The 27059-nt window shown below is 40.1% G+C and overlaps 1 protein-coding gene across 1 annotated transcript; it reads right to left on the reverse strand.

Moving 5' to 3' along the window:
• Nucleotides 1-18: 18 nt before the first annotated feature.
• LOC116374130 (uncharacterized protein FLJ43738-like) lies at nt 19-26563 on the reverse strand. Its single transcript, XM_031823931.1, has 9 exons — nt 26551-26563; nt 23820-24004; nt 23569-23686; nt 23103-23374; nt 22662-22817; nt 20832-21187; nt 6514-6708; nt 5246-5531; nt 19-45 (listed from the first exon to the last, which is right to left on the reverse strand). Exons 1-9 carry the CDS (start codon nt 26561-26563, stop codon nt 19-21), a joined length of 1608 nt encoding a protein of 535 aa, XP_031679791.1.
• Between the last annotated feature and the right edge of the window lie 496 nt (nt 26564-27059).

The following is a 27059-nucleotide window of genomic DNA, read 5'->3' on the forward strand; positions in this document are numbered from 1 at the left end:
TATTTATTTAGCCTGGTCCTACATCTGTTTGTGCTGTCCATTAGTCTGGTCTCAGAGCAAAACGTATTATATCTTACTAACATCTATTTAGTATGTGCTACAGGCTTTGGTTTTTCCATTTATATTTTAAGGTTGGACGTTAGCATGTAGGGCACACCGATTGGCGTCACCTCGTTACACCTGTGCTGGTTTGTCACCTCTTTAGTGGGAAGGTGTTTCACCTGTGCTGGTTGAGGTGGTATTTACAGTGCCTTGCGAAAGTATTCGGCCCCCTTGAACTTTGCGACCTTTTGCCACATTTCAGGCTTCAAACATAAAGATATAAAACTGTATTTTTTGTGAAGAATCAACAACAAGTGGGACACAATCATGAAGTGGAACGACATTTATTGGATATTTCAAACTTTTTTAACAAATCAAAAACTGAAAAATTGGGCATGCAAAATTATTCAGTAGATGGTATTGAGTGCAGTATATACATATGAGATGAGTATGTAAACAAAGTGGCATAGTGATACATGTATTACATAAGGATGCAGTAGATGATATAGAGTACAATATAAATGTATACATATGAGATGAATAATGTAGGGTATGTAAACATTATATTAGGTAGCATTGTTTAAAGTGGCTAGTGATATATTTCCCATCATTTCCCATCAATTCCCATTATTAAAGTGGCTGGAGTTGAGTCAGTGTGTTGGCAGCAGCCACTCAATGTTAGTGGTGGCTGTTTAACAGTCTGATGGCCTTGAGATAGAAGCTGTTTTTCAGTCTCTCGGTCCCAGCTTTGATGCACCTGTACTGACCTCGCCTTCTGGATGATAGTGGGGTGAACAGGCAGTGGCTCGGGTGCTTGTTGTCCTTGATGATCTTTATGGCCTTCCTGTGACAACGGGTGGTGTGTAGGTGTCCTGGAGGGCAGGTAGTTTGCCCCCGGTGATGCGTTGTGCAGACCTCACTACCCTCTGGAGAGCCTTACGGTTGTGGGCGGAGCAGTTGCCGTACCAGGCGGTGATACAGCCCGACAGGATGCTCTCGATTGTGCATCTGTAGAAGTTTGTGAGTGCTTTTGATGACAAGCCAAATTTCTTCAGCCTCCTGAGGTTGAAGAGGCGCTGCTGCGCCTTCTTCACGATGCTGTCTGTGTGGGTGGACCAATTCAGTTTGTCTGTGATGTGTACGCAGAGGAACTTAAAACTTACTACCCTCTCCACTACTGTTTCATCGATGTGGATAGGGGGGTGTTCCCACAATCATCTCCTTAGTTTTGTTGACGTTGAGTGTGAGGTTATTTTCCTGACACCACACTCTGAGGGCCCTCACCTCCTCCCTGTAGGCCGTCTCGTCATTGTTGGTAATTAATCCTACCACTGTTGTGTCGTCTGCAAACTTGATGATTGAGTTGGAGGCGTGCGTGGCCACGCAGTCGTGGGTGAACAGGGAGTACAGGAGAGGGCTCAGAACGCACCCTTGTGGGGCCCCAGTGTTGAGGATCAGCGGGGTAGAGATGTTGTTGCCTACCCTCACCACCTGGGGGCGGCCCGTCAGGAAGTCCAGTACCCAGTTGCACAGGGCGGGGTCGAGACCCAGGGTCTCGAGCTTGATGACGAGCTTGGAGGGCACTATGGTGTTAAATGCCGAGCTGTAGTCAATGAACAGAATTCTCACATAGGTATTCCTCTTGTCCAGATGGGTTAGGGCAGTGTGCAGTGTGGTTGAGATTGCCTTGCGGAGGGAATAGTTACACTGTTTGTATTCGGTCATGTTTCCAGTCACCTTGCCCTGATTAAAAGCAGTGGCTCGCGCCTTCAGTTTCACGCGAATGCTGCCATCAATCCACGGTTTCTGGTTTGAGAATGTTTTAATGGGAACGACATCTTCAACGCACGTTCTAATGAACTCGCTCACCGAATCAGCGTATTCGTCAATGTTGTTGTCTGACGCAATAAGGAACATATCCCAGTCCACGTGATGGAAGCAGTCTTGGAGTGTGGAATCAGATTGGTCGGACCAGCGTTGGACAGACCTCAGCGCGGGAGCTTCTTGTTTTAGTTTCTGTCTGTAGACAGGGATCAACAAAATGGAGTCGTGGTCAGCTTTTCCGAAAGGAGGGCGGGGAACTACAACAAAGTTAAGGCTCTGAATACTTATGTAAATGTAATCTTTCCTTTTGCTTTTTCCTTTTTTTTTACTGTTTTTTCTTTGTCATTATGGGGTGTTGTATTTAGATTGGTGATGGGGGAAACTATTTTATCCATTTTATATTAATATTAAGGCTAACATTGTGGAAAAAGTCAAGGGGTCTGAACTTCCCGAGTGCACAGTATTTTACGATTGCTATTGCATTGGTAGGCCAATGTAATGTAACGTAAAGTAACATATCATACTAAATGGAGTGGCGCAAATATTTATATATATATTTTGCTCTGAGACCATTTGGCAAGACAGCACAAACAGATCACGCGACAGGGCAATTATTTAATCACTATTAGCCTGGTTCAGACCTTGATGTACCAACTCCTCTGATGATCGTTTTCTTTCCTTCACACACTCTCTAAACTACCACACACACACACACACACACACACACACACACACACACACACACACACACACACACACACACACACACACACACACACACACACACACACACACACACACACACACACACACACACACATTCACTCTCTCTCTCTCTCTCTCTCCTACATATGGAGATCTGGTACCAGGCTATACTGTACATAATTGCATAACATAAGATTACATAATACAGCATAGCATTATATAGCATAACATAATATAGCATAACATAATATAGCATAATATAACATTACATAACATAATATAGCATAATATAATATAATATAATATAGCATAATATAATATAGCATAACATAATATAGCATAATATAACATAATCAGCATAGCATTATACAGCATAACATAATATAGCATAATATAATATAACATAACATAATATAGCATAATATAATATAATATAGCATAATATAATATAGCATAACATTATATAGCATATTATAACATAATATAGCATAGCATTATATAGCATAACATAATATAGCATAATATAACATAATACAGCCTAGCATTATATAGCATAACATAATATAGCATAACATAATATAGCATAATATAACATTACATAACATAATATAGCATAATATAATATAATACAGCATAATATAATATAGCATCACATTATATAGCATAATATAGCATAACATAATATAACATAACATAGCATAACATAATATAGTATAACATAGCATAATATAGAATTGCATAATATGGCATAACATTATATAGCATAACATAACATAATATAGCATAACATAATATAGCATAACATAATATAACATAACATAGAATTGCATAATATGGCATAACATTATATAGCATAATATAACATAACATAGCATAACATACTATAGTATAACATAATATAGCATAATATAGAATTGCAGAATATAGCATAACATTATATAGCATAATAGCATAATATAACATAACATAGCATAACATGGGGCAGCAGGGTAGCCTAGTGGTTAGAGCGTTGGACTAGTAACTGAAAGGTTGCAAGTTCAAATCCCCGAGCTGACAAGGTACATGCTTATTGAAAATAAGAATTTGTTCTTAACTGACTTGCCCAGTAAAATAAAGGTAAAATAAAATAAATAAAAAACATAATATAGCATAATATAGAATTGTATAATATGGCATAATATAGCATAACATTATATAGCATAACATAATGTAGCATAACATAATGTAGCATAACATAATGTAGCATAACATAATATAGCAGAGCATAATATAGCATAGCATAATATAATAATACATAATACAGCATAACATAATATAGCATAATATAACATAATATAGCATAGCATAGCATAATATAATAATACATAATACAGCATAGCATAATATAATAATATAACATAATACAGCATAACATCATATAGCATAATATAGCATAACATCATATAGCATAACAGAGAATAATATAACATAATACAGCATAACATCATATAGCATAACAGAGCATAATATAGCATTATATAGCATAACAGAGCATAATATAGCATAATATAGCATAACAGAGCATAATATAACATAATATAGCATATAATAATATAACATAATACAGCATAACATCATATAGCATAACAGAGCATAATATAGCATAACAGAGCATAATATAGCATAACATCATATAGCATAACAGAGCATAATATAGCATAATATAGCATAACAGAGCATAATATAGCATAATATAGCATAATATAACATAATATAGCATAGCATAATATAATAATATAACATAATACAGCATAACATCATATAGCATAACAGAGCATAATATAGCATAATATAGCATAACAGAGCATAATATAGCATAATATAGCATAACATCATATAGCATAATATAGCATAACATCATATAGCATAACAGAGCATAATATAGCATCATATAGCATAACAGAGCATAATATAGCATAATATAGCATAACATCATATAGCATAACAGAGCATAATATAGCATAATATAGCATAACATCATATAGCATAACAGAGCATAATATAGCATCATATAGCATAACAGAGCATAATATAGCATAATATAGCATAACATCATATAGCATAACAGAGCATAATATAGCATAATATAGCATAACATCATATAGCATAACAGAGCATAATATAGCATCATATAGCATAACAGAGCATAATATAGCATAATATAGCATAACATCATATAGCATAACAGAGCATAATATAGCATAATATAGCATAACAGAGCATAATATAGCATAATATAGCATAACATCATATAGCATAATATAGCATAACATCATATAGCATAACAGAGCATAATATAGCATCATATAGCATAACAGAGCATAATATAGCATAATATAGCATAACATCATATAGCATAACAGAGCATAATATAGCATAACGGAATATAAAATAGAATAATATAGCATAACATAATTGCAATTAGCATAGCATAATATAGCATAACATAATATAGCATAGCATAATGTAGCATAACATAACATAAAATAACAAAAATAACATAACATAGCATAATATAGGTTTACATAACATATTATATCATAACATAAAATAGCTTAAAATGGCATAGCATTGCATAACATAACATAGCATAAACAGGGATAGTATAGCATAACATAACACAAGGCACCACAACCTGTATAAAATCTTTGGTGAGTTTGTTCATCTGCTGGTTGGAGAGGTAATGTTTCCGCTGTAAATAGGGAGCATTGTGTGTATCCACGTGGCATTGTGTGTTCTCTGAGCCATGGTGTGACAACACATCAGCCTCTGCTGCACCACTACCCAGCAGCCTCTGCTGCCACCTCCCAGGGTGCACCACTCCAAACTCCTTGGTCATGGAGAGGACCATCTCAGCCGACGGGAACAGATTGTTCTGGACAACGTCCTTCATCTTCCTCAGCTGGACCAGCAGGCTCAACCTGAAGAATCATAAACAACTATATTAACCATATACAACTATATTAACCATATACAACTATATTAACCATATACAACCATAACCATAAAAAAGACCGTAAAACCGTAAAAAAGAATTGCGGCCTTTTAAGCATTCTAGTACAGTTAAACAGTTACACAAACACAGACGCAGCGGTCTAAGGCACTGCATCTCAGTGCAAGAAGCGTCACTACAGTCCCTGGTTCGAATCCAGGCTGTATCACATCCGGCCGTAATTGAGACTCTCATAGCGCACAATTGGCCCAGCGTCGTCCGGGTTTGGCCGGGGTAGGCCGTCATTGTAAATAAGGATTTGTTCTAAACTGACTTGCCTAGTGAAATGAAGGTAAAATTTAAAATATATATTCATAATATATAACACATACACATCAGCAGGGCTGAGCATACAACCACAGGGCTGAGCATACAACCACAGGGCTGAGCATACAACCATGGGTTGGAGGTTAAACACAGACAGACAGATGTAAGTAACAGACGGACAGAAAGACAGACAGACAAACAAACAAGTGTAACAGACCGACAGACAGACAGACAGACAGACAGAATGAGACAAATAAGTGTAACAGACAGACCGGTGTAATGGACAGACAGTCAAACTTATGTAATAGACAGACAAACGGACATCTGTCTGACAGACAGACAGGTGTAACAGACAGACAGACAGACAGGTATAACAGACAGACAGACAGACAGACAGACAGACAGACAGACAGACAGACAGACAGACAGACAGACAGACAGACAGACAGACAGACAGACAGGTGTAACAGACAGACAGACAGACAGGTGTAACAAACAGACAGACAGACAGACAGACAGACAGACAGACAGACAGACAGACAGACAGACAGACAGACAGACAGACAGACAGACAGACAGACAGACAGACAGACAGACAGACAGACAGACAGACAGACAGACAGACAGACAGACAGGTATAGTACCGTGACATGGCCTGGAAGCAGGTATGAGGCACCATGTCTCTGACGTAGACCAGAGGTTGTCTCATGATGGTCTCCAGGGGTTGGTGTAGGTGGACGGGAGTAAAGCTGACATCCAGACGGGTATATAGACGCTTAGAGAAACTCAGACCAGAGTTATAGAGAACCATCACCTGGTCCTCCTCACCGCCTGTTAACCTGAAACCACATTAACATCACACTTTACATGTATCTATAACACCTTACTGTCTGGAGAGTCTCTATGTACCTTACTGTATGGAGAGTCTATGTATCTTACTGTCTGGAGAGGCTCTATGTACCTTACTGTATGGAGAGGCTCTATGTATCTTACTGTCTGGAGAGGCTCTATGTACCTTACTGTCTGGAGAAGCTCTATGTATCTTACTGTATGGAGAGTCTCTATGTACCTTACTGTCTGGAGAGGCTCTATGTACCTTACTGTCTGGAGAGTCTCTATGTACCTTACTGTCTGGAGAGGCTCTATGTACCTTACTGTCTGGAGAGGCTCTATGTACCTTACTGTCTGGAGAGGCTCTATGTATCTTACTGTCTGGAGAGGCTCTATGTACCTTACTGTCTGGAGAGGCTCTATGTACCTTACTGTCTGGAGAGGCTCTATGTACCTTACTGTCTGGAGAGTCTCTATGTATCTTACTGTCTGGAGAGGCTCTATGTACCTTACTGTCTGGAGAGTCTCTATGTACCTTACTGTCTGGAGAGGCTATATGTACCTTACTGTCTGGAGAGTCTCTATGTACCTTACTGTCTGGAGAGTCTCTATGTATCTTACTGTCTGGAGAGTCTCTATGTACCTTACTGTCTGGAGAGTCTCTATGTACCTTACTGTCTGGAGAGTCTCTATGTACCTTGCTGTCTGGAGAGGCTCTATGTACCTTACTGTCTGGAGAGTCTCTATGTACCTTACTGTCTGGAGAGTCTCTATGTACCTTACTGTCTGGAGAGGCTCTATGTATCTTACTGTCTGGAGAGGCTCTATGTACCTTACTGTCTGGAGAGGCTCTATGTACCTTACTGTCTGGAGAGGCTCTATGTACCTTACTGTCTGGAGAGTCTCTATGTATCTTACTGTCTGGAGAGGCTCTATGTACCTTACTGTCTGGAGAGTCTCTATGTACCTTACTGTCTGGAGAGGCTCTATGTACCTTGCTGTCTGGAGAGTCTCTATGTACCTTACTGTCTGGAGAGTCTCTATGTATCTTACTGTCTGGAGAGTCTCTATGTATCTTACTGTCTGGAGAGTCTCTATGTACCTTACTGTATGGAGAGGATCTATGTACCTTACTGTATGGAGAGTCTCTATGTATCTTACTGTCTGGAGAGTCTCTATGTACCTTACTGTCTGGAGAGTCTCTATGTACCTTACTGTCTGGAGAGTCTCTATGTACCTTACTGTCTGGAGAGGCTCTATGTACCTTACTGTCTGGAGAGTCTCTATGTATCTTACTGTCTGGAGAGTCTCTATGTACCTTACTGTATGGAGAGGCTCTATGTACCTTACTGTATGGAGAGGCTCTATGTACCTTACTGTCTGGAGAGTCTCTATGTATCTTACTGTCTGGAGAGGCTCTATGTACCTTACTGTCTGGAGAGGCTCTATGTATCTTACTGTCTGGAGAGGCTCTATGTACCTTACTGTATGGAGAGGCTCTATGTACCTTACTGTATGGAGAGGCTCTATGTACCTTACTGTCTGGAGAGTCTCTATGTATCTTACTGTCTGGAGAGGCTCTATGTACCTTACTGTCTGGAGAGGCTCTATGTATCTTACTGTCTGGAGAGGCTATATGTACCTTACTGTATGGAGAGGCTCTATGTACCTTACTGTATGGAGAGTCTCTATGTATCTTACTGTCTGGAGAGGCTCTATGTACCTTACTGTATGGAGAGTCTCTATGTATCTTACTGTCTGGAGAGTCTCTATGTACCTTACTGTCTGGAGAGGCTCTATGTACCTTACTGTCTGGAGAGTCTCTATGTATCTTACTGTCTGGAGAGTATCTATGTACCTTACTGTCTGGAGAGTCTCTATGTATCTTACTGTCTGGAGAGGCTCTATGTACCTTACTGTCTGGAGAGTCTCTATGTACCTTACTGTCTGGAGAGTCTCTATGTACCTTACTGTCTGGAGAGTCTCTATGTACCTTACTGTCTGGAGAGTCTCTATGTACCTTACTGTCTGGAGAGTCTCTATGTACCTTACTGTCTGGAGAGTCTATATGTACCTTACTGTCTGGAGAGTCTCTATGTACCTTACTGTCTGGACAGTCTCTATGTACCTTACTGTCTGGAGAGTCTCTATGTACCTTACTGTCTGGAGAGGCTCTATGTATCTGTCTGGAGAGTCTCTATGTATCTTACTGTCTGGAGAGTCTCTATGTATCTTACTGTCTGGAGAGTCTCTATGTACCTTACTGTCTGGATAGGCTCTATGTACTTTACTGTCTGGAGAGTCTCTATGTACCTTACTGTCTGGAGAGTCTCTATGTATCTTACTGTCTGGAGAGTCTCTATGTATCTTACTGTATGGAGAGTCTCTATGTACCTTACTGTCTGGAGAGGCTCTATGTATCTTACTGTCTGGAGAGGCTCTATGTACCTTACTGTCTGGAGAGTCTCTATGTATCTTACTGTCTGGAGAGGCTCTATGTACCTTACTGTCTGGAGAGTCTCTATGTATCTTACTGTCTGGAGAGGCTCTATGTACCTTACTGTCTGGAGAGGCTCTATGTACCTTACTGTATGGAGAGTCTCTATGTATCTTACTGTCTGGAGAGGCTCTATGTACCTTACTGTATGGAGAGTCTCTATGTATCTTACTGTCTGGAGAGGCTCTATGTACCTTACTGTATGGAGAGTCTCGATGTATCTTACTGTCTGGAGAGGCTCTATGTACCTTACTGTCTGGAGAGTCTCTATGTATCTTACTGTCTGGAGAGTATCTATGTACCTTACTGTCTGGAGAGTCTCTATGTATCTTACTGTCTGGAGAGGCTCTATGTACCTTACTGTCTGGAGAGTATCTATGTACCTTACTGTCTGGAGAGTCTCTATGTATCTTACTGTCTGGAGAGGCTCTATGTGCCTTACTGTCTGGAGAGTCTCAATGTACCTTACTGTCTGGAGAGTCTCTATGTACCTTACTGTCTGGAGAGTCTCTATGTACCTTACTGTCTGGAGAGTCTCTATGTACCTTACTGTCTGGAGAGTCTCTATGTACCTTACTGTCTGGAGAGTCTCTATGTACCTTACTGTCTGGAGAGTCTCTATGTACCTTACTGTCTGGAGAGGCTCTATGTATCTGTCTGGAGAGTCTCTATGTATCTTACTGTCTGGAGAGTCTCTATGTATCTTACTGTCTGGAGAGTCTCTATGTACCTTACTGTCTGGAGAGGCTCTATGTACTTTACTGTCTGGAGAGTCTCTATGTACCTTACTGTCTGGAGAGTCTCTATGTATCTTACTGTCTGGAGAGTCTCTATGTATCTTACTGTATGGAGAGTCTCTATGTACCTTACTGTCTGGAGAGGCTCTATGTATCTTACTGTCTGGAGAGGCTCTATGTATCTTACTGTCTGGAGAGTCTCTATGTACCTTACTGTCTGGAGAGTCTCTATGTACCTTACTGTCTGGAGAGTCTCTATGTACCTTACTGTCTGGAGAGGCTCTATGTATCTGTCTGGAGAGTCTCTATGTATCTTACTGTCTGGAGAGTCTCTATGTATCTTACTGTCTGGAGAGTCTCTATGTACCTTACTGTCTGGAGAGGCTCTATGTACTTTACTGTCTGGAGAGTCTCTATGTACCTTACTGTCTGGAGAGTCTCTATGTATCTTACTGTCTGGAGAGTCTCTATGTATCTTACTGTATGGAGAGTCTCTATGTACCTTACTGTCTGGAGAGGCTCTATGTATCTTACTGTCTGGAGAGGCTCTATGTATCTTACTGTCTGGAGAGGCTCTATGTACCTTACTGTCTGGAGAGGCTCTATGTATCTTACTGTCTGGAGAGGCTCTATGTACCTTACTGTCTGGAGAGTCTCTATGTATCTTACTGTCTGGAGAGGCTCTATGTACCTTACTGTCTGGAGAGTCTCTATGTATCTTACTGTCTGGAGAGTCTCTATGTACCTTACTGTCTGGAGAGTCTCTATGTACCTTACTGTCTGGAGAGGCTCTATGTACCTTACTGTCTGGAGAGTCTCTATGTACCTTAATGTCTGGAGAGGCTCTATGTACCTTACTGTCTGGAGAGTCTCTATGTACCTTAATGTCTGGAGAGTCTCTATGTATCTGTCTGGAGAGTCTCTATGTATCTGTCTGGAGAGTATCTATGTATCTTACTGTCTGGAGAGTCTCTATGTATCTGTCTGGGGAGTATCTATGTATCTTACTGTCTGGAGAGTCTCTATGTATCTGTCTGGAGAGTCTCTATGTATCTGTCTGGAGAGTATCTATGTATCTCACTGTCTGGAGAGTCTCTATGTGCCTTACTGTCTGGAGAGGCTCTATGTACCTTACTGTCTGGAGAGTCTCTATGTATCTTACTGTATGGAGAGTCTCTATGTACCTTAATGTCTGGAGAGTCTCTATGTATCTGTCTGGAGAGTCTCTATGTATCTTACTGTCTGGAGAGTCTCTATGTACCTTAATGTCTGGAGAGTCTCTATGTATCTTACTGTATGGAGAGGCTCTATGTACCTTACTGTCTGGAGAGTCTCTATGTATCTTACTGTATGGAGAGTCTCTATGTATCTTACTGTATGGAGAGTCTATGTATCTTACTGTATGGAGAGTCTCTATGTATCTTACTGTCTGGAGAGTCTCTATGTATCTTACTGTCTGGAGAGTCTCTATGTATCTGTCTGGAGAGTCTCTATGTATCTGTCAGGAGAGTATCTATGTATCTTACTGTCTGGAGAGTCTCTATGTATCTGACTGGAGAGTCTCTATGTATCTGTCTGGAGAGTCTCTATGTATCTGTCTGGGGAGTATCTATGTATCTTACTGTCTGGAGAGTCTCTATGTATCTTACTGTCTGGAGAGTCTATATGTATCTTACTGTATGGAGAGTCTCTATGTATCTTACTGTATGGAGAGTCTATGTATCTTACTGTCTGGAGAGTCTCTATGTATCTTACTGTCTGGAGAGTCTCTATGTATCTTACTGTCTGGAGAGTATCTATGTATCTTACTGTCTGGAGAGTATCTATGTATCTTACTGTCTGGAGAGTATCTATGTATCTTACTGTCTGGGGAGTATCTATGTATCTTACTGTCTGGAGAGTCTCTATGTATCTTACTGTCTGGAGAGTCTCGATGTATCTGTCTGGAGAGTCTCTATGTATCTGTCAGGAGAGTATCTATTTATCTTACTGTCTGGAGAGTCACTATGTATCTGACTGGAGAGTCTCTATGTATCTGTCTGGAGAGTCTCTATGTATCTGTCTGGGGAGTATCTATGTATCTTACTGTCTGGAGAGTCTCTATGTATCTTACTGTCTGGAGAGTCTCTATGTATCTGACTGGAGAGTCTCTATGTATCTGTCTGGAGAGTCTCTATGTATCTGTCTGGGGAGTATCTATGTATCTTACTGTCTGGAGAGTCTCTATGTATCTGTCTGGAGAGTCTCTATGTATCTGTCTGGAGAGTATCTATGTATCTTACTGTCTGGAGAGTCTCTATGAATCTTACTGTATGGAGAGTCTATGTATCTTACTGTATGGAGAGTCTCTTTGTATCTTACTGTATGGAGAGTCTCTATGCTTCTTACTGTCTGGAGAGTCTCTATGTATCTTACTGTCTGGAGAGTCTCTATGTATCTGTCTGGAGAGTCTCTATGTATCTGTCAGGAGAGTATCTATGTATCTTACTGTCTGGAGAGTCACTATGTATCTGACTGGAGAGTCTCTATGTATCTGTCTGGAGAGTCTCTATGTATCTGTCTGGGGAGTATCTATGTATCTTACTGTCTGGAGAGTCTCTATGTATCTTACTGTCTGGAGAGTCTATATGTATCTGACTGTATGGAGAGTCTATGTATCTTACTGTCTGGAGAGTCTCTATGTATCTTACTGTCTGGAGAGTCTCTATGTATCTTACTGTCTGGAGAGTATCTATGTATCTTACTGTCTGGAGAGTATCTATGTATCTTACTGTCTGGAGAGTATCTATGTATCTTACTGTCTGGAGAGTCTCTATGTATCTTACTGTCTGGAGAGTATCTATGTATCTTACTGTCTGGAGAGTCTCTATGTATCTTACTGTCTGGAGAGTATCTATGTATCTTACTGTCTGGAGAGTCTCTATGTATCTGACTGGAGAGTCTCTATGTATCTGTCTGGAGAGTCTCTATGTATCTGTCTGGGGAGTATCTATGTATCTTACTGTCTGGAGAGTCTCTATGTATCTTACTGTCTGGAGAGTCTCTATGTATCTGTCTGGAGAGTCTCTATGTATCTGTCTGGGGAGTATCTATGTATCTTACTGTCTGGAGAGTCTATATGTATCTTACTGTATGGAGAGTCTATGTATCTTACTGTCTGGAGAGTCTACAGTGCCTTGCGAAAGTATTCGGCCCCCTTGAGCTTTGCGACCTTTTGCCACATTTCAGGCTTCAAACATAAAGATATAAAACAGTATTTTTTGGTGAAGAATCAACAACAAGTGGGACACAATCATGAAGTGGAACGACATTTATTGGATATTTCAAACTTTTTTAACAAAAACTGAAAAATTGGGTGTGCAAAATTATTCAGCCCCTTTACTTTCAGTGCAGCAAACTCTCTCCAGAAGTTCAGTGAGGATCTCTGAATGATCCAATGTTGACCTAAATGACTAATGATGATAAATACAATCCACCTGTGTGTAATCAAGTCTCCGTATAAATGCACCTGCACTGTGATAGTCTCAGAGGTCCGTTAAAAGCGCAGAGAGCATCATGAAGAACAAGGAACACACCAGGCAGGTCCGAGATACTGTTGTGAAGAGGTTTAAAGCCGGATTTGGATACAAAAAGATTTCCCAAGCTTTAAACATCCCAAGGAGCACTGTGCAAGCGATAATATTGAAATGGAAGGAGTATCAGACCACTGCAAATCTACCAAGACCTGGCCGTCCCTCTAAACTTTCAGCTCATACAAGGAGAAGACTGATCAGAGATGCAGCCAAGAGGCCCATGATCACTCTGGATGAACTGCAGAGATCTACAGCTGAGGTGGGAGACTCTGTCCATAGGACAACAATCAGTCGTATATTACACAAATCTGGCCTTTATGGAAGAGTGGCAAGAAGAAAGACATTTCTTAAAGATATCCATAAAAAGTGTTGTTTAAAGTTTGCCACAAGCCACCTGGGAGACACACCAAACATGTGGAAGAAGGTGCTCTGGTCAGATGAAACCAAAATTGAACCTTTTGGCAAGAATGCAAAATGTTATGTTTTGGCGTAAAAGCAACACAGCTCATCACCCTGAACACACCATCCCCACTGTCAAACATGGTGGTGGCAGCATCATGGTTTGGGCCTGCTTTTCTTCAGCAGGGACAGGGAAGATGGTTAAAATTGATGGGAAGATGGATGGAGCTAAATACAGGACCATTCTGGAAGAAAACCTGATGGAGTCTGCAAAAGACCTGAGACTGGGACGGAGATTTGTCTTCCAACAAGACAATGATCCAAAACATAAAGCAAGATCTACAATGGAATGGTTCAAAAATAAACATATCCAAGTGTTAGAATGGCCAAGTCAAAGTCCAGACCTGAATCCAATCGAGAATCTATGCTCTCCATCCAACCTCACTGAGCTCGAGCTGTTTTGCAAGGAGGAATGGGAAAAAAATTCAGTCTCTCGATGTGCAAAACTGATAGAGACATACCCCAAGCGACTTACAGCTGTAATCGCAGCAAAAGGTGGCGCTACAAAGTATTAACTTAAGGGGGCTGAATCATTTTGCACGCCCAATTTTTCTGTTGTTGATTTGTTAAAAAAGTTTGAAATATCCAATAAATGTCGTTCCACTTCATGATTGTGTCCCACTTGTTGTTGATTCTTCACCAAAAAATACAGTTTTATATCTTTATGTTTGAAGCCTGAAATGTGGCAAAAGGTCGCAAAGTTCAAGGAGGCCGAATACTTTCGCAAGGCACTGTATATACACAGGGTGTACCAGTACAGAGTCAATGTGCGGGGGTACAGGTTAGTTGAGGTAATTTGTACATGTAGGTAGTGGTAAAATGACTATGCATAGATATGAGGGTATCTCACAGTATGATTTGGGATACATTCAGAGACTCATGTACCACACTCCATGAGTACACAGGTAGTGTGACGTCATACATCCGGTTCTGTGTAGAGACGTGTATCCCCACAAACAAATGTGACGTCATATGACAACAGCAAGCCCTTTCAAAAAAACTAGCTTTACTACATAGGAAAAATAACTAGCTTTACTACATAGGAAAAATAACTTTGCCTACATCAGTGGAGGTAAAGAAAAATACAGATCAGGTAATATGAACTGTGCTCTGCAATAATGAAGGATAATCAATATGAACTGTGCTCTGCAATAAGGAAGGATAATCAATATGACCTGTGCTCTGCAATAAGGAAGGATAATCAATATGAACTGTGCTCTGCAATACGGAAGGATAATCAATATGAACTGTGCTCTGCAATAAGGAAGGATAATCAATATGAACTGTGCTCTGCAATAAGGAAGGATAATCAATATGAACTGTGCTCTGCAATAAGGAAGGATAATCAATATGAACTGTGCTCTGCAATGAGGAAGGATAATCAATATGAACTGTGCTCTACAATAAGGAAGGACAATCAATATGAACTGTGCCCTGCAATAAGGAAGGATAATCAATATGAACTGTGCTCTACTATAAGGATAATCAATATGAACTGTGCTCTACAATAAGGATAATCAATATGAACTGTGCTCTGCAATAAGGAAGGATAATCAATATGAACTGTGCTCTGCAATAAGGAAGGATAATCAATATGAACTGTGCTCTACCATAAGGATAATCAATATGAACTGTGCTCTACAATAAGGAAGGACAATCAATATGAACTGTGCTCTACCATAAGGATAATCAATATGAACTGAGCTCTACAATAAGGATAATCAATATGAACTTTGCTCTGCAATAAGGAAGGATAATTAATATGAACTGTGCTCTACAATAAGGAAGGATAATCAATATGACCTGTGCTCTACAATAAGGAAGGATAATCAATATGAACTGTGCTCTACCATAAGGAAGGATAATCAATATGAACTGTGCTCTACCATAAGGATAATCAATATGAACTGAGCTCTACAATAAGGATAATAAATATGAACTGTGCTCTGCAATAAGGAAGGATAATCAATATGAACTATGCTCTGCAATAAGGAAGGATAATCAATATGAAATGTGCTCTACCATAAGGATAATCAATATGAACTGAGCTCTACAATAAGGATAATCAATATGAACTGAGCTCTGCAATAAGGAAGGATAATCAATATGAACTGTGCTCTGCAATGAGGAAGGATAATCAATGTGAACTGTGCTCTGCAATAAGGAAGGATAATCAATATGAACTGTGCTCTGCAATAAGGAAGGATAATCAATATGAACTGTGCTCTACAATAAGGTTAAACAATATGAACTGTGCTCTGCAATAAGGAAGGATAATCAATATGAACTGTGCTCTGCAATAAGGAAGGATAATCAATATGAACTGTGCTCTACAATAAGAATAATTAATATGAATTGTGCTCTGCAATAAGGAAGGATAATCAATATGAACTGTGCTCTACAATAAGAATAATCAATATGAATTGTGCTCTGCAATAAGGAAGGATAATCAATATGAACTGTGCTCTGCAATGAGGAAGGATAATCAATATGAACTGTGCTCTACAATAAGGAAGGATAATCAATATGAACTGTGCTCTGTAATAAGGAAGGATAATCAATATGAACTGTGCTCTGCAATAAGGAAGGATAATCAATATGAACTGTGCTCTGCAATACGGAAGGATAATCAATATGAACCTTGCTCTGCAATAAGGAAGGATAATCAATATGAACTGTGCTCTACAATAAGGAAGGATAATCAATATGAACTGTGCTCTACAATAAGGAAGGATAATCAATATGAACTGTGCTCTACAATAAGGAAGGATAATCAATATGAACTGTGCTCTGCAATAAGGAAGGATAATCAATATGAACTGTGCTCTGCAATAAGGAAGGATAATCAATATGAACTGTGCTCTGCAATACGGAAGGATAATCAATATGAATTGTGATGGAACAATAATGGCTCTATATAATGCCGTAAGGAGTCAATCTGTTTCTTACTGTAAGTAGTCAATCTATTTTACTGTAATGGGTCAATCTATATCTTACTGTATGGAGTCAACCTATATCTTACTGTATGGAGTCAATCTGTATCTTACTGTGTGGAGTCAATCTATATTTTATTGTATGGAGTTAATCTGTATCTTACTGTATGGAGTCAATCTATATCTTATTGTATGGAGTTAATCTGTATCTTACTGTATGGAGTCAATCTATATCTTATTGTATGGAGTTAATCTATATCTTACTGTAAGGAGTTAATCTATATCTTATTGTATGGAGTTAATCTGTATCTTACTGTATGGAGTCAATCTATATCTTATTGTATGGAGTTAATCTATATCTTACTGTAAGGAGTTAATCTATTTTACTGTATGGTAGAGGTGTGGACTTGAGTCACATGACTTGGACTTGAGTCAGACTCGAGCAACAAATATGATGACTTGCAACTCGACTTTGACTTTTACACCAATGACTCGTGACTTGACTTCGACTTGAGCCTTTTGACTCGACCTGACTTTAAAAATATATATATATATTTTATTTTATTTGATGTTACCCCGTTTTCTCCCCAATTTAGTGGTGTCCAATAATTGTTTTAGTAGCTACTATCTTGTCTCATCGCTACAACTCCCATACGGGCTCGGGAGAGACGAAGGTTGAAAGTCATGCGTCCTCTGTTACACAACCCAACCAAGCCGCACTGCTTCTTAACACAGCGAGCATCCAACCCGGAAGCCAGCCACACCAATGTGTCGGAGGAAACACCGTGCACCTGGCAACCTTGGTTAGCGACTCGACTTGGCTAACCGACTCGACCTGACACCCTCCCCAAGCCCCAATATTAAAAATGATGCTATTAAAAAAAGTGTACAGCGCATCAACTCTTCATTTACCCGATTACAGTTTGAATCGGACAGCAGCCAATCAAATTGTGCCAGCTGACAAAAAGTTGCACGTGGCAGTGCAGAGGAATGTTGGTGGGTGAATTCCAATGGAGCCCTTGGAAAGGTGATACCCAAAATGATTAATTTCGTATATAAAGACCACGCTGCATCAAGACAAAACAGATTGCTACTTGCAAAACATGCGGGAAGAAAATTACAGACGGAGTTTCGACATTTGAAGCTGCACAAAGAAGAGTAAGTTGTGGCTAATATAGCCGACAGCTATATAATTTATAACTTTAACTTACTAGTGTAGGATGTAGGCTAACGTAACGTTAAATCAATCAACCTCCACACAGTCAGTCAGTGCGGGAACGTGATCATTGCACCCAAGATTGAGCTACAACTGGCTAGGCATTTGGTAGCCTAAATCCTGCCTGATGTTACTGCTGTTCCTAAAACCGTTGACATACGTTAGCCTACTGTAACCACACAGAGACAGAGACAGAGACAGAGAGAGACAGAGACAGAGACAGGGCCAGATCCTGGCCGAATGCAACCCATTCTTGCAGAATCAATGCTTGGAGTTTGTCAGAATTTGAGGGGTTTTGTTTTTCCACCTGCCTCTTGAGGATTGACCACAAGTTCTGAATGGGATTAAGGTCTGGGTAGTTTCCTGGCCATGGACCCAAATATCGATGTTTTGTTCCCCGGGCCACTTAGTTATCACTTTTGCCTTATGGCAAGGGGTGCCATCATGCTGGAAAAGGCATTGTTCGTCATCAAACGGTTCCTGGATGGTTGGGAGAAGTTGTTCTTGGAGGATGTTTTGGTACCATTCTTTAGTCATGTCTGTGTTCTTAGGCAAAATTGTGAGTGAGCAACTCCCTTGGCTGAGAAGCAACCCCACACATAAATGGTCTCAGGATGCCTTACTGTTGGCATGACACAGGACTGATGGTGGCGCTCACCTTTTCTTCTCCAGACAAGCTTTTTTCCAGATGCCCCAAACAATCGGAAAGGGGATTCATCAGAGAAAATGACATTACCCCAGTCCTCAGCAGTCCAATCCCTATACCTTTTGCAGAATATCTGTCCCTGATGTTTTTCCTGGAGAGAAGTGGCTTCTTTGTTGCCCTTCTTGACACCAAGCCATCCTTCAAAAGTCTTTGCCTCACTGTGCATGCAGATGCACTCACACCTGCCTTCTGCCATTCCTGAGCAAGCTCTGTACTGGTGGTGCCTCGATCCTGTAGCTGAATCAACTTTAGGAGACAGTCCTGGCACTTGCTGGACTTTCTTGGGCGTCCTGAAGCCATCTTGACAACAATTGAACCGCTCTCCTTGAAGTTCTTGATGATCCGATAAATGGTTGATTTAGGTGCAATCTTACTGGCAGCAATATCCTTGCCTGTGAAGCCCTTTTTGTGCAAATCAATGATGACAGCACGTGTTTCCTTGCAGGTAACCATGCTTGACAGAGGAAGAACAAGCACCACCCTCCTTTTGAAGCTTCCAGTCTGCTATTCAAACTTAATCAGCATGACAGAGTGATCTCCAGCCTTGTCCTTGTCAACACTCACATCTTGGTCAATGAGAGAATTACTGACATGATGTCAGCTGGTCCTTTTGTGGCAGGGCTGAAATGCAGTGGAAATGTTTTTTGGGGATTCAGTTCATTTGCATGGCAAAGAGGGACTTTGCAATTAATTGCAATTCATCTGATCACTCGATCACTTGATAACATTCTGGAGTATATGCAAATTTCCATCATACAAACTGACGCAGCAGACTTTGAAAATGTATATTTGTGTCATTCTCAAAACTTTTGGCCATGACTGTATATATAGTCACTTTACAAATTACCTCAACTAACCTATAGCCCCGCACATTGACTCAGTATCGGTACCCCCTGTATACAGCCTCATTATTACTATGTAGATGTATTGTGTTACTTATTGATTGATTAGATTTATTTTTCGTTTATTCAGTAAATATTTCATTAACTCTATTTATTGAACTCCACTGTTGGTGAAGGGCTTGTAAGGAAATATTTCACGGTAAAAACTACACCTGTTGTATTCAGCGCATGTGATCAATAAAATTTGATTTGATATATCTTACTGTATGAAGACAGTGTCTATATATCTTGCTGTATGGAGACAGTCTAACTTACTGTATGGAGACAGTCTATATATATATAACTTACTGTATTGAGGCAGTCTATATACATCGTTATGTATGGGGACTCTCTATATATTTATCTTACTGCATGGAGACTGTCTATATATAACTTACTGTATGGAGACAGTCTAACTTACTGTATGGAGACAGTCTATATACATCTTAATGTATGGGGACTGTCTATATATTTATCTACTGTATGGAGACAGTCTATATATGTAACGTACTGCATGGAGACTGTCTGTATATAACTTACTGTATGGAGACAGTCTAACTTACTGTATGGAGACAGTCTAACTTACTGTATGGAGACAGTCTATATATATATAACTCACTGTGTGGAGCCAGTCTATATATGTAACGTACTGTATAGAGACAGTCTATATACATCTTAATCTATGGGGACAGTCTATATATATATATCTACTGTATGGAGACAGTCTATATATGTAACGTACTGTATAGAGACAGTCTATATACATCTTAATGTATGGGGACAGTCTATATATGTATCTACTGTATGGAGACGGTCTATATATGTAACATACTGTATAGAGACCGTCTATATACATCTTAATGTATGGGGACAGTCTATATATGTAACGTACTGTATAGAGACCGTCTATATACATCTTAATGTATGGGGACAGTCTATATATATATCTTATTATATGGAGACTCTCTATATAACTTTATATAACTCTATGGAGACAGTTTCTATATAACTTACTGTATGGAGACAGTCTCTATATAACTTACTGTATGGAGACCGTCTCTATATAACTTACTATATGGAGACAGTCTCTACATACCTTACTGTATGGAGACAGTCTCTATATAACTTACTGTATGGAGACTGTCTCCCAGAGTCTCCTGACACCTTTATGTTTCAGTCCTTCCAGAACAAAAAGGTGGATTTGTTTATCTAGCAGGTGGAACCCCGTCACCACGTCCAAGTCACGGCTCTCCCTCTCCGGCGCCGCCATCTTGTAACACGACAATGCCCGCTCCACAGTCTCCTCTGATTGGTCCTCCAGATGGAACGCCACAGCATTGATCCTTAGTAGCTCCGCCCTAAGCCGTGACATCACCAGGACATTAGCGTACTTGAACAGGTATATGATGCGTCCGAACGGGCAGTCCCATGCCCCGTCACTGGCCCCACCTCCTCCCGTCAGAGGACAGGCAATCTCCACCTGCACCTAAATCAATAAATCAATCAATTTCCCAAGTTGGGATCAATAAACTACGACTAATACCACTACTACTACTACCACTACTACTATTAATACTACTACCACAACTACTACTACCACTACTACTATTAATACTACTACCACTACTACTATTAATACTACTACCACTACTACTATTAATACTACTACCACTACCACCACTACTACTATTAATACTACTACCACTACTACTATTAATACTACTACCACTACCACCACTACTACTATTAATACTACTACCACTACTACTATTAATACTACTATCACTACTACTATTAATACTACTACCACTACTACTATTAATACTACTACCACTACCACCACTACTACTATTAATACTACCACCACTACTACTATTAATACTACTACCACTACTACTATTAATACTACTACCACTACTACTATTAATACTACTACCACTACCACCACTACTACTACCACTACAACTATTACTACTACTACCACTACTACTATTAATACTACTACCACTACCACCACTACTACTATTAATACTACCACCACTACTACTATTAATACTACTACGACTACTACTATTAATACTACTACCACTACTACTATTAATACTACTACCACTACCACCACTACTACTATTACTACTACTACCACTACTACTATTAATACTACTACCACTACCAGCACTACTACTACCACTACTACTATTAATACTACTACCACTACTACCACTACTACTACTACCACTACTACTATTAATACTACTACCACTACTACTACTACTACTACTACTACTACCACTACTACTATTAATACTACTACCACTGCCACCACTACTACTACCACTACTACTATTAATACTACTACCACTACTACTATTAATACTACTACCACTACCACCACTACTACTATTAATGCTACTACCACTACTACTATTAATACTACTACCACTACTACTATTAATACTACTACCACTACCACCACTACTACTATTAATACTGCTACCACTACTACTACTACTACTACTACTACTACTACCACTACTACTACCACTACTATTAATACTAGTACCACTACTACTATTAATACTACTACCACTACTACTACTACCATTACTACCAATACTACTATTAATACTACTACCACTACTACCACTACTACTACTACTACTACTACCACTACTACTACCACTACCACTACTACTATTAATACTACTACTTCTACCACTACTACTACCACTACTACTACTACCACCACTACTACTACCACTACTACTACTATTAAGACTACTATTACTACTATTAGTACTACTACTATTACTACCACTACTACTATTATTACTACTATTAATTCTACCACTACTACTATTATTACTACTATTAATTCTACCACTACTACTAATACTACCACCACTAATACTACTGCTACTAGTACTACTACTACTTCTACTATTCTACTACTACTATACCTTGAGCTGTGAATTGGCGTCAAAGTAGTGTCCAGGCTGTTGCTCTGGCCCATCCACCCCTCCTGTCCCTGGCATGGAGGCCATTTTCCTCTCCCAGTCACTCCTCTCACTACTCAACAGCTGGGGCGGTGGGGAACAGCGGATCGGCAGGTTCACCTGGTCATGGAACGGGAAAGAACACTAAATATTCCCATCCAACTGGTTCTGGTGCTGAAAAGAAAGATGGATGAATGTACTAGAAAAATGACAAATGTCTGCCACGATCTTCCCACTGAGGTTTAAGTGAGTAGCACAAAATCTGAGTCAGAGCAATGTTGTTATATTGTGATATTGATTACTGCTTCCTTGGGAAAGAGCTAGAAAGGCATTTCACTGTACTTGTGCACGTGACAATAAAAACAGTGAACAGTCTTGTTTTTCCTTGATCAATGCTAGCTTCACCTTCAGACTCCTCTGTCCTTGTAGCAGGTCGTTGAGGTTAAGCTTGGCGAGGCCACATGGGTCATAGTGTTTGCTGTTCTCTCTGAAGGGGTGGTGATTGGTCCGTTTCCCAGAGACAGGGACGACACTGCTTAGCTTGTCATCATTGGGATATGTCCCAAACAGGGCGGGGCTGGTCGACACCTTCTCCAACTTCCTGTCTCTGTCGTGGACCTCAATCTCCAGCGGAGGACCTCGCAGGACCTCCAACAGCTCCCCGGGACTTAGCAAGCCTGGATTAGGTAGAACTAGCAATAATAAAAGCTCCAACAATAGACAGATTTAGCAATAGCTGTACCAGTAACATTAGCTTTAGCGATAGCTTTAGCGCTAATTATAGATAAAGCGATAACTGCCTTTTGCGATAGCGATGATATGAATAGTGACAGTAAACAAGTTCTTAAGGGAATGTTTGACAGTGCTCCACCTGTCATGATGACATTGACATCATTGAAGTAAACGTTAGTCCTGTGTTCCTGGCCTTTGGTCCGGTGCTTAGACGTGTTATGGAACTGGTACTGGCAGTACACTGGCAGACACTTCTCCTGACAGAAGATGTAGTAGAAGAGGAAAGGATGTTTGGGGTCAGCTGAGACAGTGTAGTGTTAGTACCTACAGTGTGTGGAAGGGGGCAGGCTGGGAGGGTCATGTTAGAGGTCAAGAGTTGGGGTATATTACCTCTAAGACATGGAAGGGGACAGGGGATGATGGCAGGGAGGAGGCTGACAGGATGGTGATGACTAGAGGGTTGAGTTCAGCCTTCAGCTTCTCAGAGATCAGAGGTCGGTCAAGTGTGATGTTACACAGACCCTCATACACCCCAGAAGAATACGTCTCTAGGCAGTCAGTCAGACACCGGTCTCCTAACATAAACACATGAAAAAAAGGACAAGATTGACATACTTTACAACAAAACTGTTGTTCTTCATCTACGTTTTAGAACTACATTAACTTTGCCATGCCAATAGTAAAACATGTTATGTGTCTTTTCTTTGGTGTTGTGATACTGTGTTTAGCAGTGTAGTTGTAACTGGGGGATTTCGGGAGGGGCTACAGATGTTTCTAATTGGCTAGCCTTTGCCCACCAACCGGGTGTTTTGTTTTTCAGGGAAAATTGAGCTTTTAGGTGTTAGCAAGGCGACACTCCATCTTAACTCCTCCTCAACATTTACTGGATTGGTTGAACAGTGCAGAAGAAAACCTCCAGACAGTTTTTTTTCTTGTCACGACCAGTATGTAGGGGATTTCGTTTCAGGCAGTTATTTTGAGCCTGCTACATCAGGTAACTTATTGCCTTGTGAAGTTTGTAATAGGGCTCCAGTGAAGGGCTCAAATGTATGTAAAAAGCCCTTTTTACATCAGCAGATGTAACAAAGTGCTTATACAGAAATCCAGCCTAAAACCCCAAACACCAAGCACAGTGGCTAGGAAAAACTCCCTTGAAAGGCGGGAACTTAGGAAGAAACCTTCCATCCGGCAGAGGCGTGGGAGCCTGACGATCCGGCTGAGGCGTAGGAGCCCGACGAACTGGCTTTCCCTTCCATTCTATCCAATTTGTCTTTCCTTCCATTCCATTACCATTTACTTCCATTCTATCCTGTTTCCTTTTCCTTCCATTCTATCCTGTTTCCTTTTCCTTCCATTCTAACCAATCCCCTTTTCTTCCAATCTATCCCATTTCCCTTCCAACCTATCCCATTTCCCTTCCAACCTATCCCATTTCCCTTCCAATCTATCCCATTTCCCTTCCAACCTATCCTATTTCCCTTCCAATCTATCCTATTTCCCTTCCATTCTAACCCATTTCCCTTCCAACCTATCCTATTTCCCTTCCATTCTAACCCATTTCCCTTCCAACCTATCCTATTTCTCTTCCAATCTATCCCATTTCCCTTCCAACCTATCCCATTTCCCTTCCAACCTATCCTATTTCCCTTCCATTCTAACACATTTCCCTTCCAACCTATCCTATTTCCCTTCCAATCTATCCTATTTCCCTTCCATTCTAACCCATTTCCCTTCCAACCTATCCTATTTCCCTTCCATTCTAACCCATTTCCCTTCCAACCTATCCTATTTCCCTTCCATTCTAACCCATTTCCCTTTTCTTCCATTGCATTCTATCCAATTTCCCTTTCCTTCCATTCAATTTCCATTTCCTTCCATTCTATCCTGTTTCCTTTTCCTTCCGTTCTAACTCAGTCCCTTTTCTTCCAATCAATCTCATTTCCCTTTCCCACCATTTTATCCCATTTCCGTGGGAAATGCTGTTACGCTACTCCATTTCATTTTCCGTCCATTCCATTTCCGTTTCCTTATATTATATCCATTTCCCTTTCCTTCGATTCAATCCCATTTCCCATTTCTTTCATGCCATGCCATTCCATCTATTTTGATTCCATTCACTCCCATTTCCCTTTCCTTCCATTCCTCTCTATCCCATTTACCTGTCCTTCCATTCTATCCCACTTCCCTTTCCTTCTATTCTATCCCATTGTATTTTCCGTCCATTTCCTTCCATTTCCGCTTTCTTAAAACCTCTTCGGGCAAGGGGGAACTATTTTCACATCTGGATGAAAAGCGTGCCCAAAGTAAACTCCCTGCTACTCAGGCCCAGAAGCTAGGATATTTATATGATGGTAGATTTGGATAGAAAACACTCTAAAGTTTCTAAAACTGTTCAAATTATGTCTGTGAGTATAACAGAACTTATTTGGCAGGCGAGGACAAACCATCCAGGATTTTTTTTTTGAGGTGACTGTGTTTTCAATTAGGTTTCTATGGGAATCGAGATTTCTGAGGCATCTGGTTGCAGTTCCTATGGCTTCCACTAGATGTCAACAGTCTTTAGAAATTGGTTGATGTTTTTCTTTTGAATAATGAAGAAGTAGCCCTTTCGTTTCTGGGTGTCGAGCCAAGTGGACTGTTTTGTTTGGGGCACACGACCTGGGGCTCGCTCCACTTTCATTTTATCCGCTATTGAACACAGTATATTTCGTCTTAAATTTGATTGATTATTTACATTTTAAAATACCTAAAGTTGGATTAGTAAAGTTGTTTGAAATGTTTGGACCAAGTTTACAGGTAACTTTTTAGATAATTTGTAGTCATGTTGGGCGAGTTGGAACTGGTGTTTTTCTGAATCAAATGCGACAAATAAATGGACATATACAGGTACCCCCTGTATATAGCCTCCACATTGACTCTGTACCGGTACATTCCCTTTGCTTCCATCCTATACCATCCTTCCATTTCATTCTATACCATTTCCCATTCATTCTATCGATCCCATTTCCCTTCTTTCCATTTAATTATATTCCATTTCCCTTTCATTCCATTCCATTCTACTCCATTTCCATTTCCTACCATTCTATCCCATTTTCCTTTCCTTCCATTCAATCTCATTTACCTGTCCTTTCCATTTTATACGATTTCCATTTCCTTCCATTCCATTTCCAATTCCTTCAATTCAATCCCATTCCCTTTGGTTTGTTTCTGTCAGATTTCCGTTTCTATACATTAAACCCATTATATTCCTTTCAATTTCACTTGTCTTCCATTTTCCATTTCCTTCCATTCTATTCTACCCCATTTCCCTTTCCTTCCATTCTATTCTACCCCATTCCCTTTCCTTCCATTCTATTCTACCCCATTTCCCTTTCCTTCCATTCTATTCTACCCCATTTCCCTTTCCTTCCATTCTATTCTACCCCATTTCCCTTTCCTTCCATTCTATTACATCCCATTTCCCTTTCCTTCCACTCTATTCTGCCCCATTTCCCTTTCCTTCCATTCTATTACATCCCATTTCCCTTTCCTTCCATTCTATTCTACACCATTTCCCTTTCCTTCCATTCTATTCTACCCCATTTCCCTTTCCTTCCATTCTATTCTACCCCATTCCCCTTTCCTTCGATT

This window comes from Oncorhynchus kisutch, linkage group LG5, assembly GCF_002021735.2.
Source record: "Oncorhynchus kisutch isolate 150728-3 linkage group LG5, Okis_V2, whole genome shotgun sequence".
Lineage (NCBI taxonomy): Eukaryota > Metazoa > Chordata > Actinopteri > Salmoniformes > Salmonidae > Oncorhynchus > Oncorhynchus kisutch.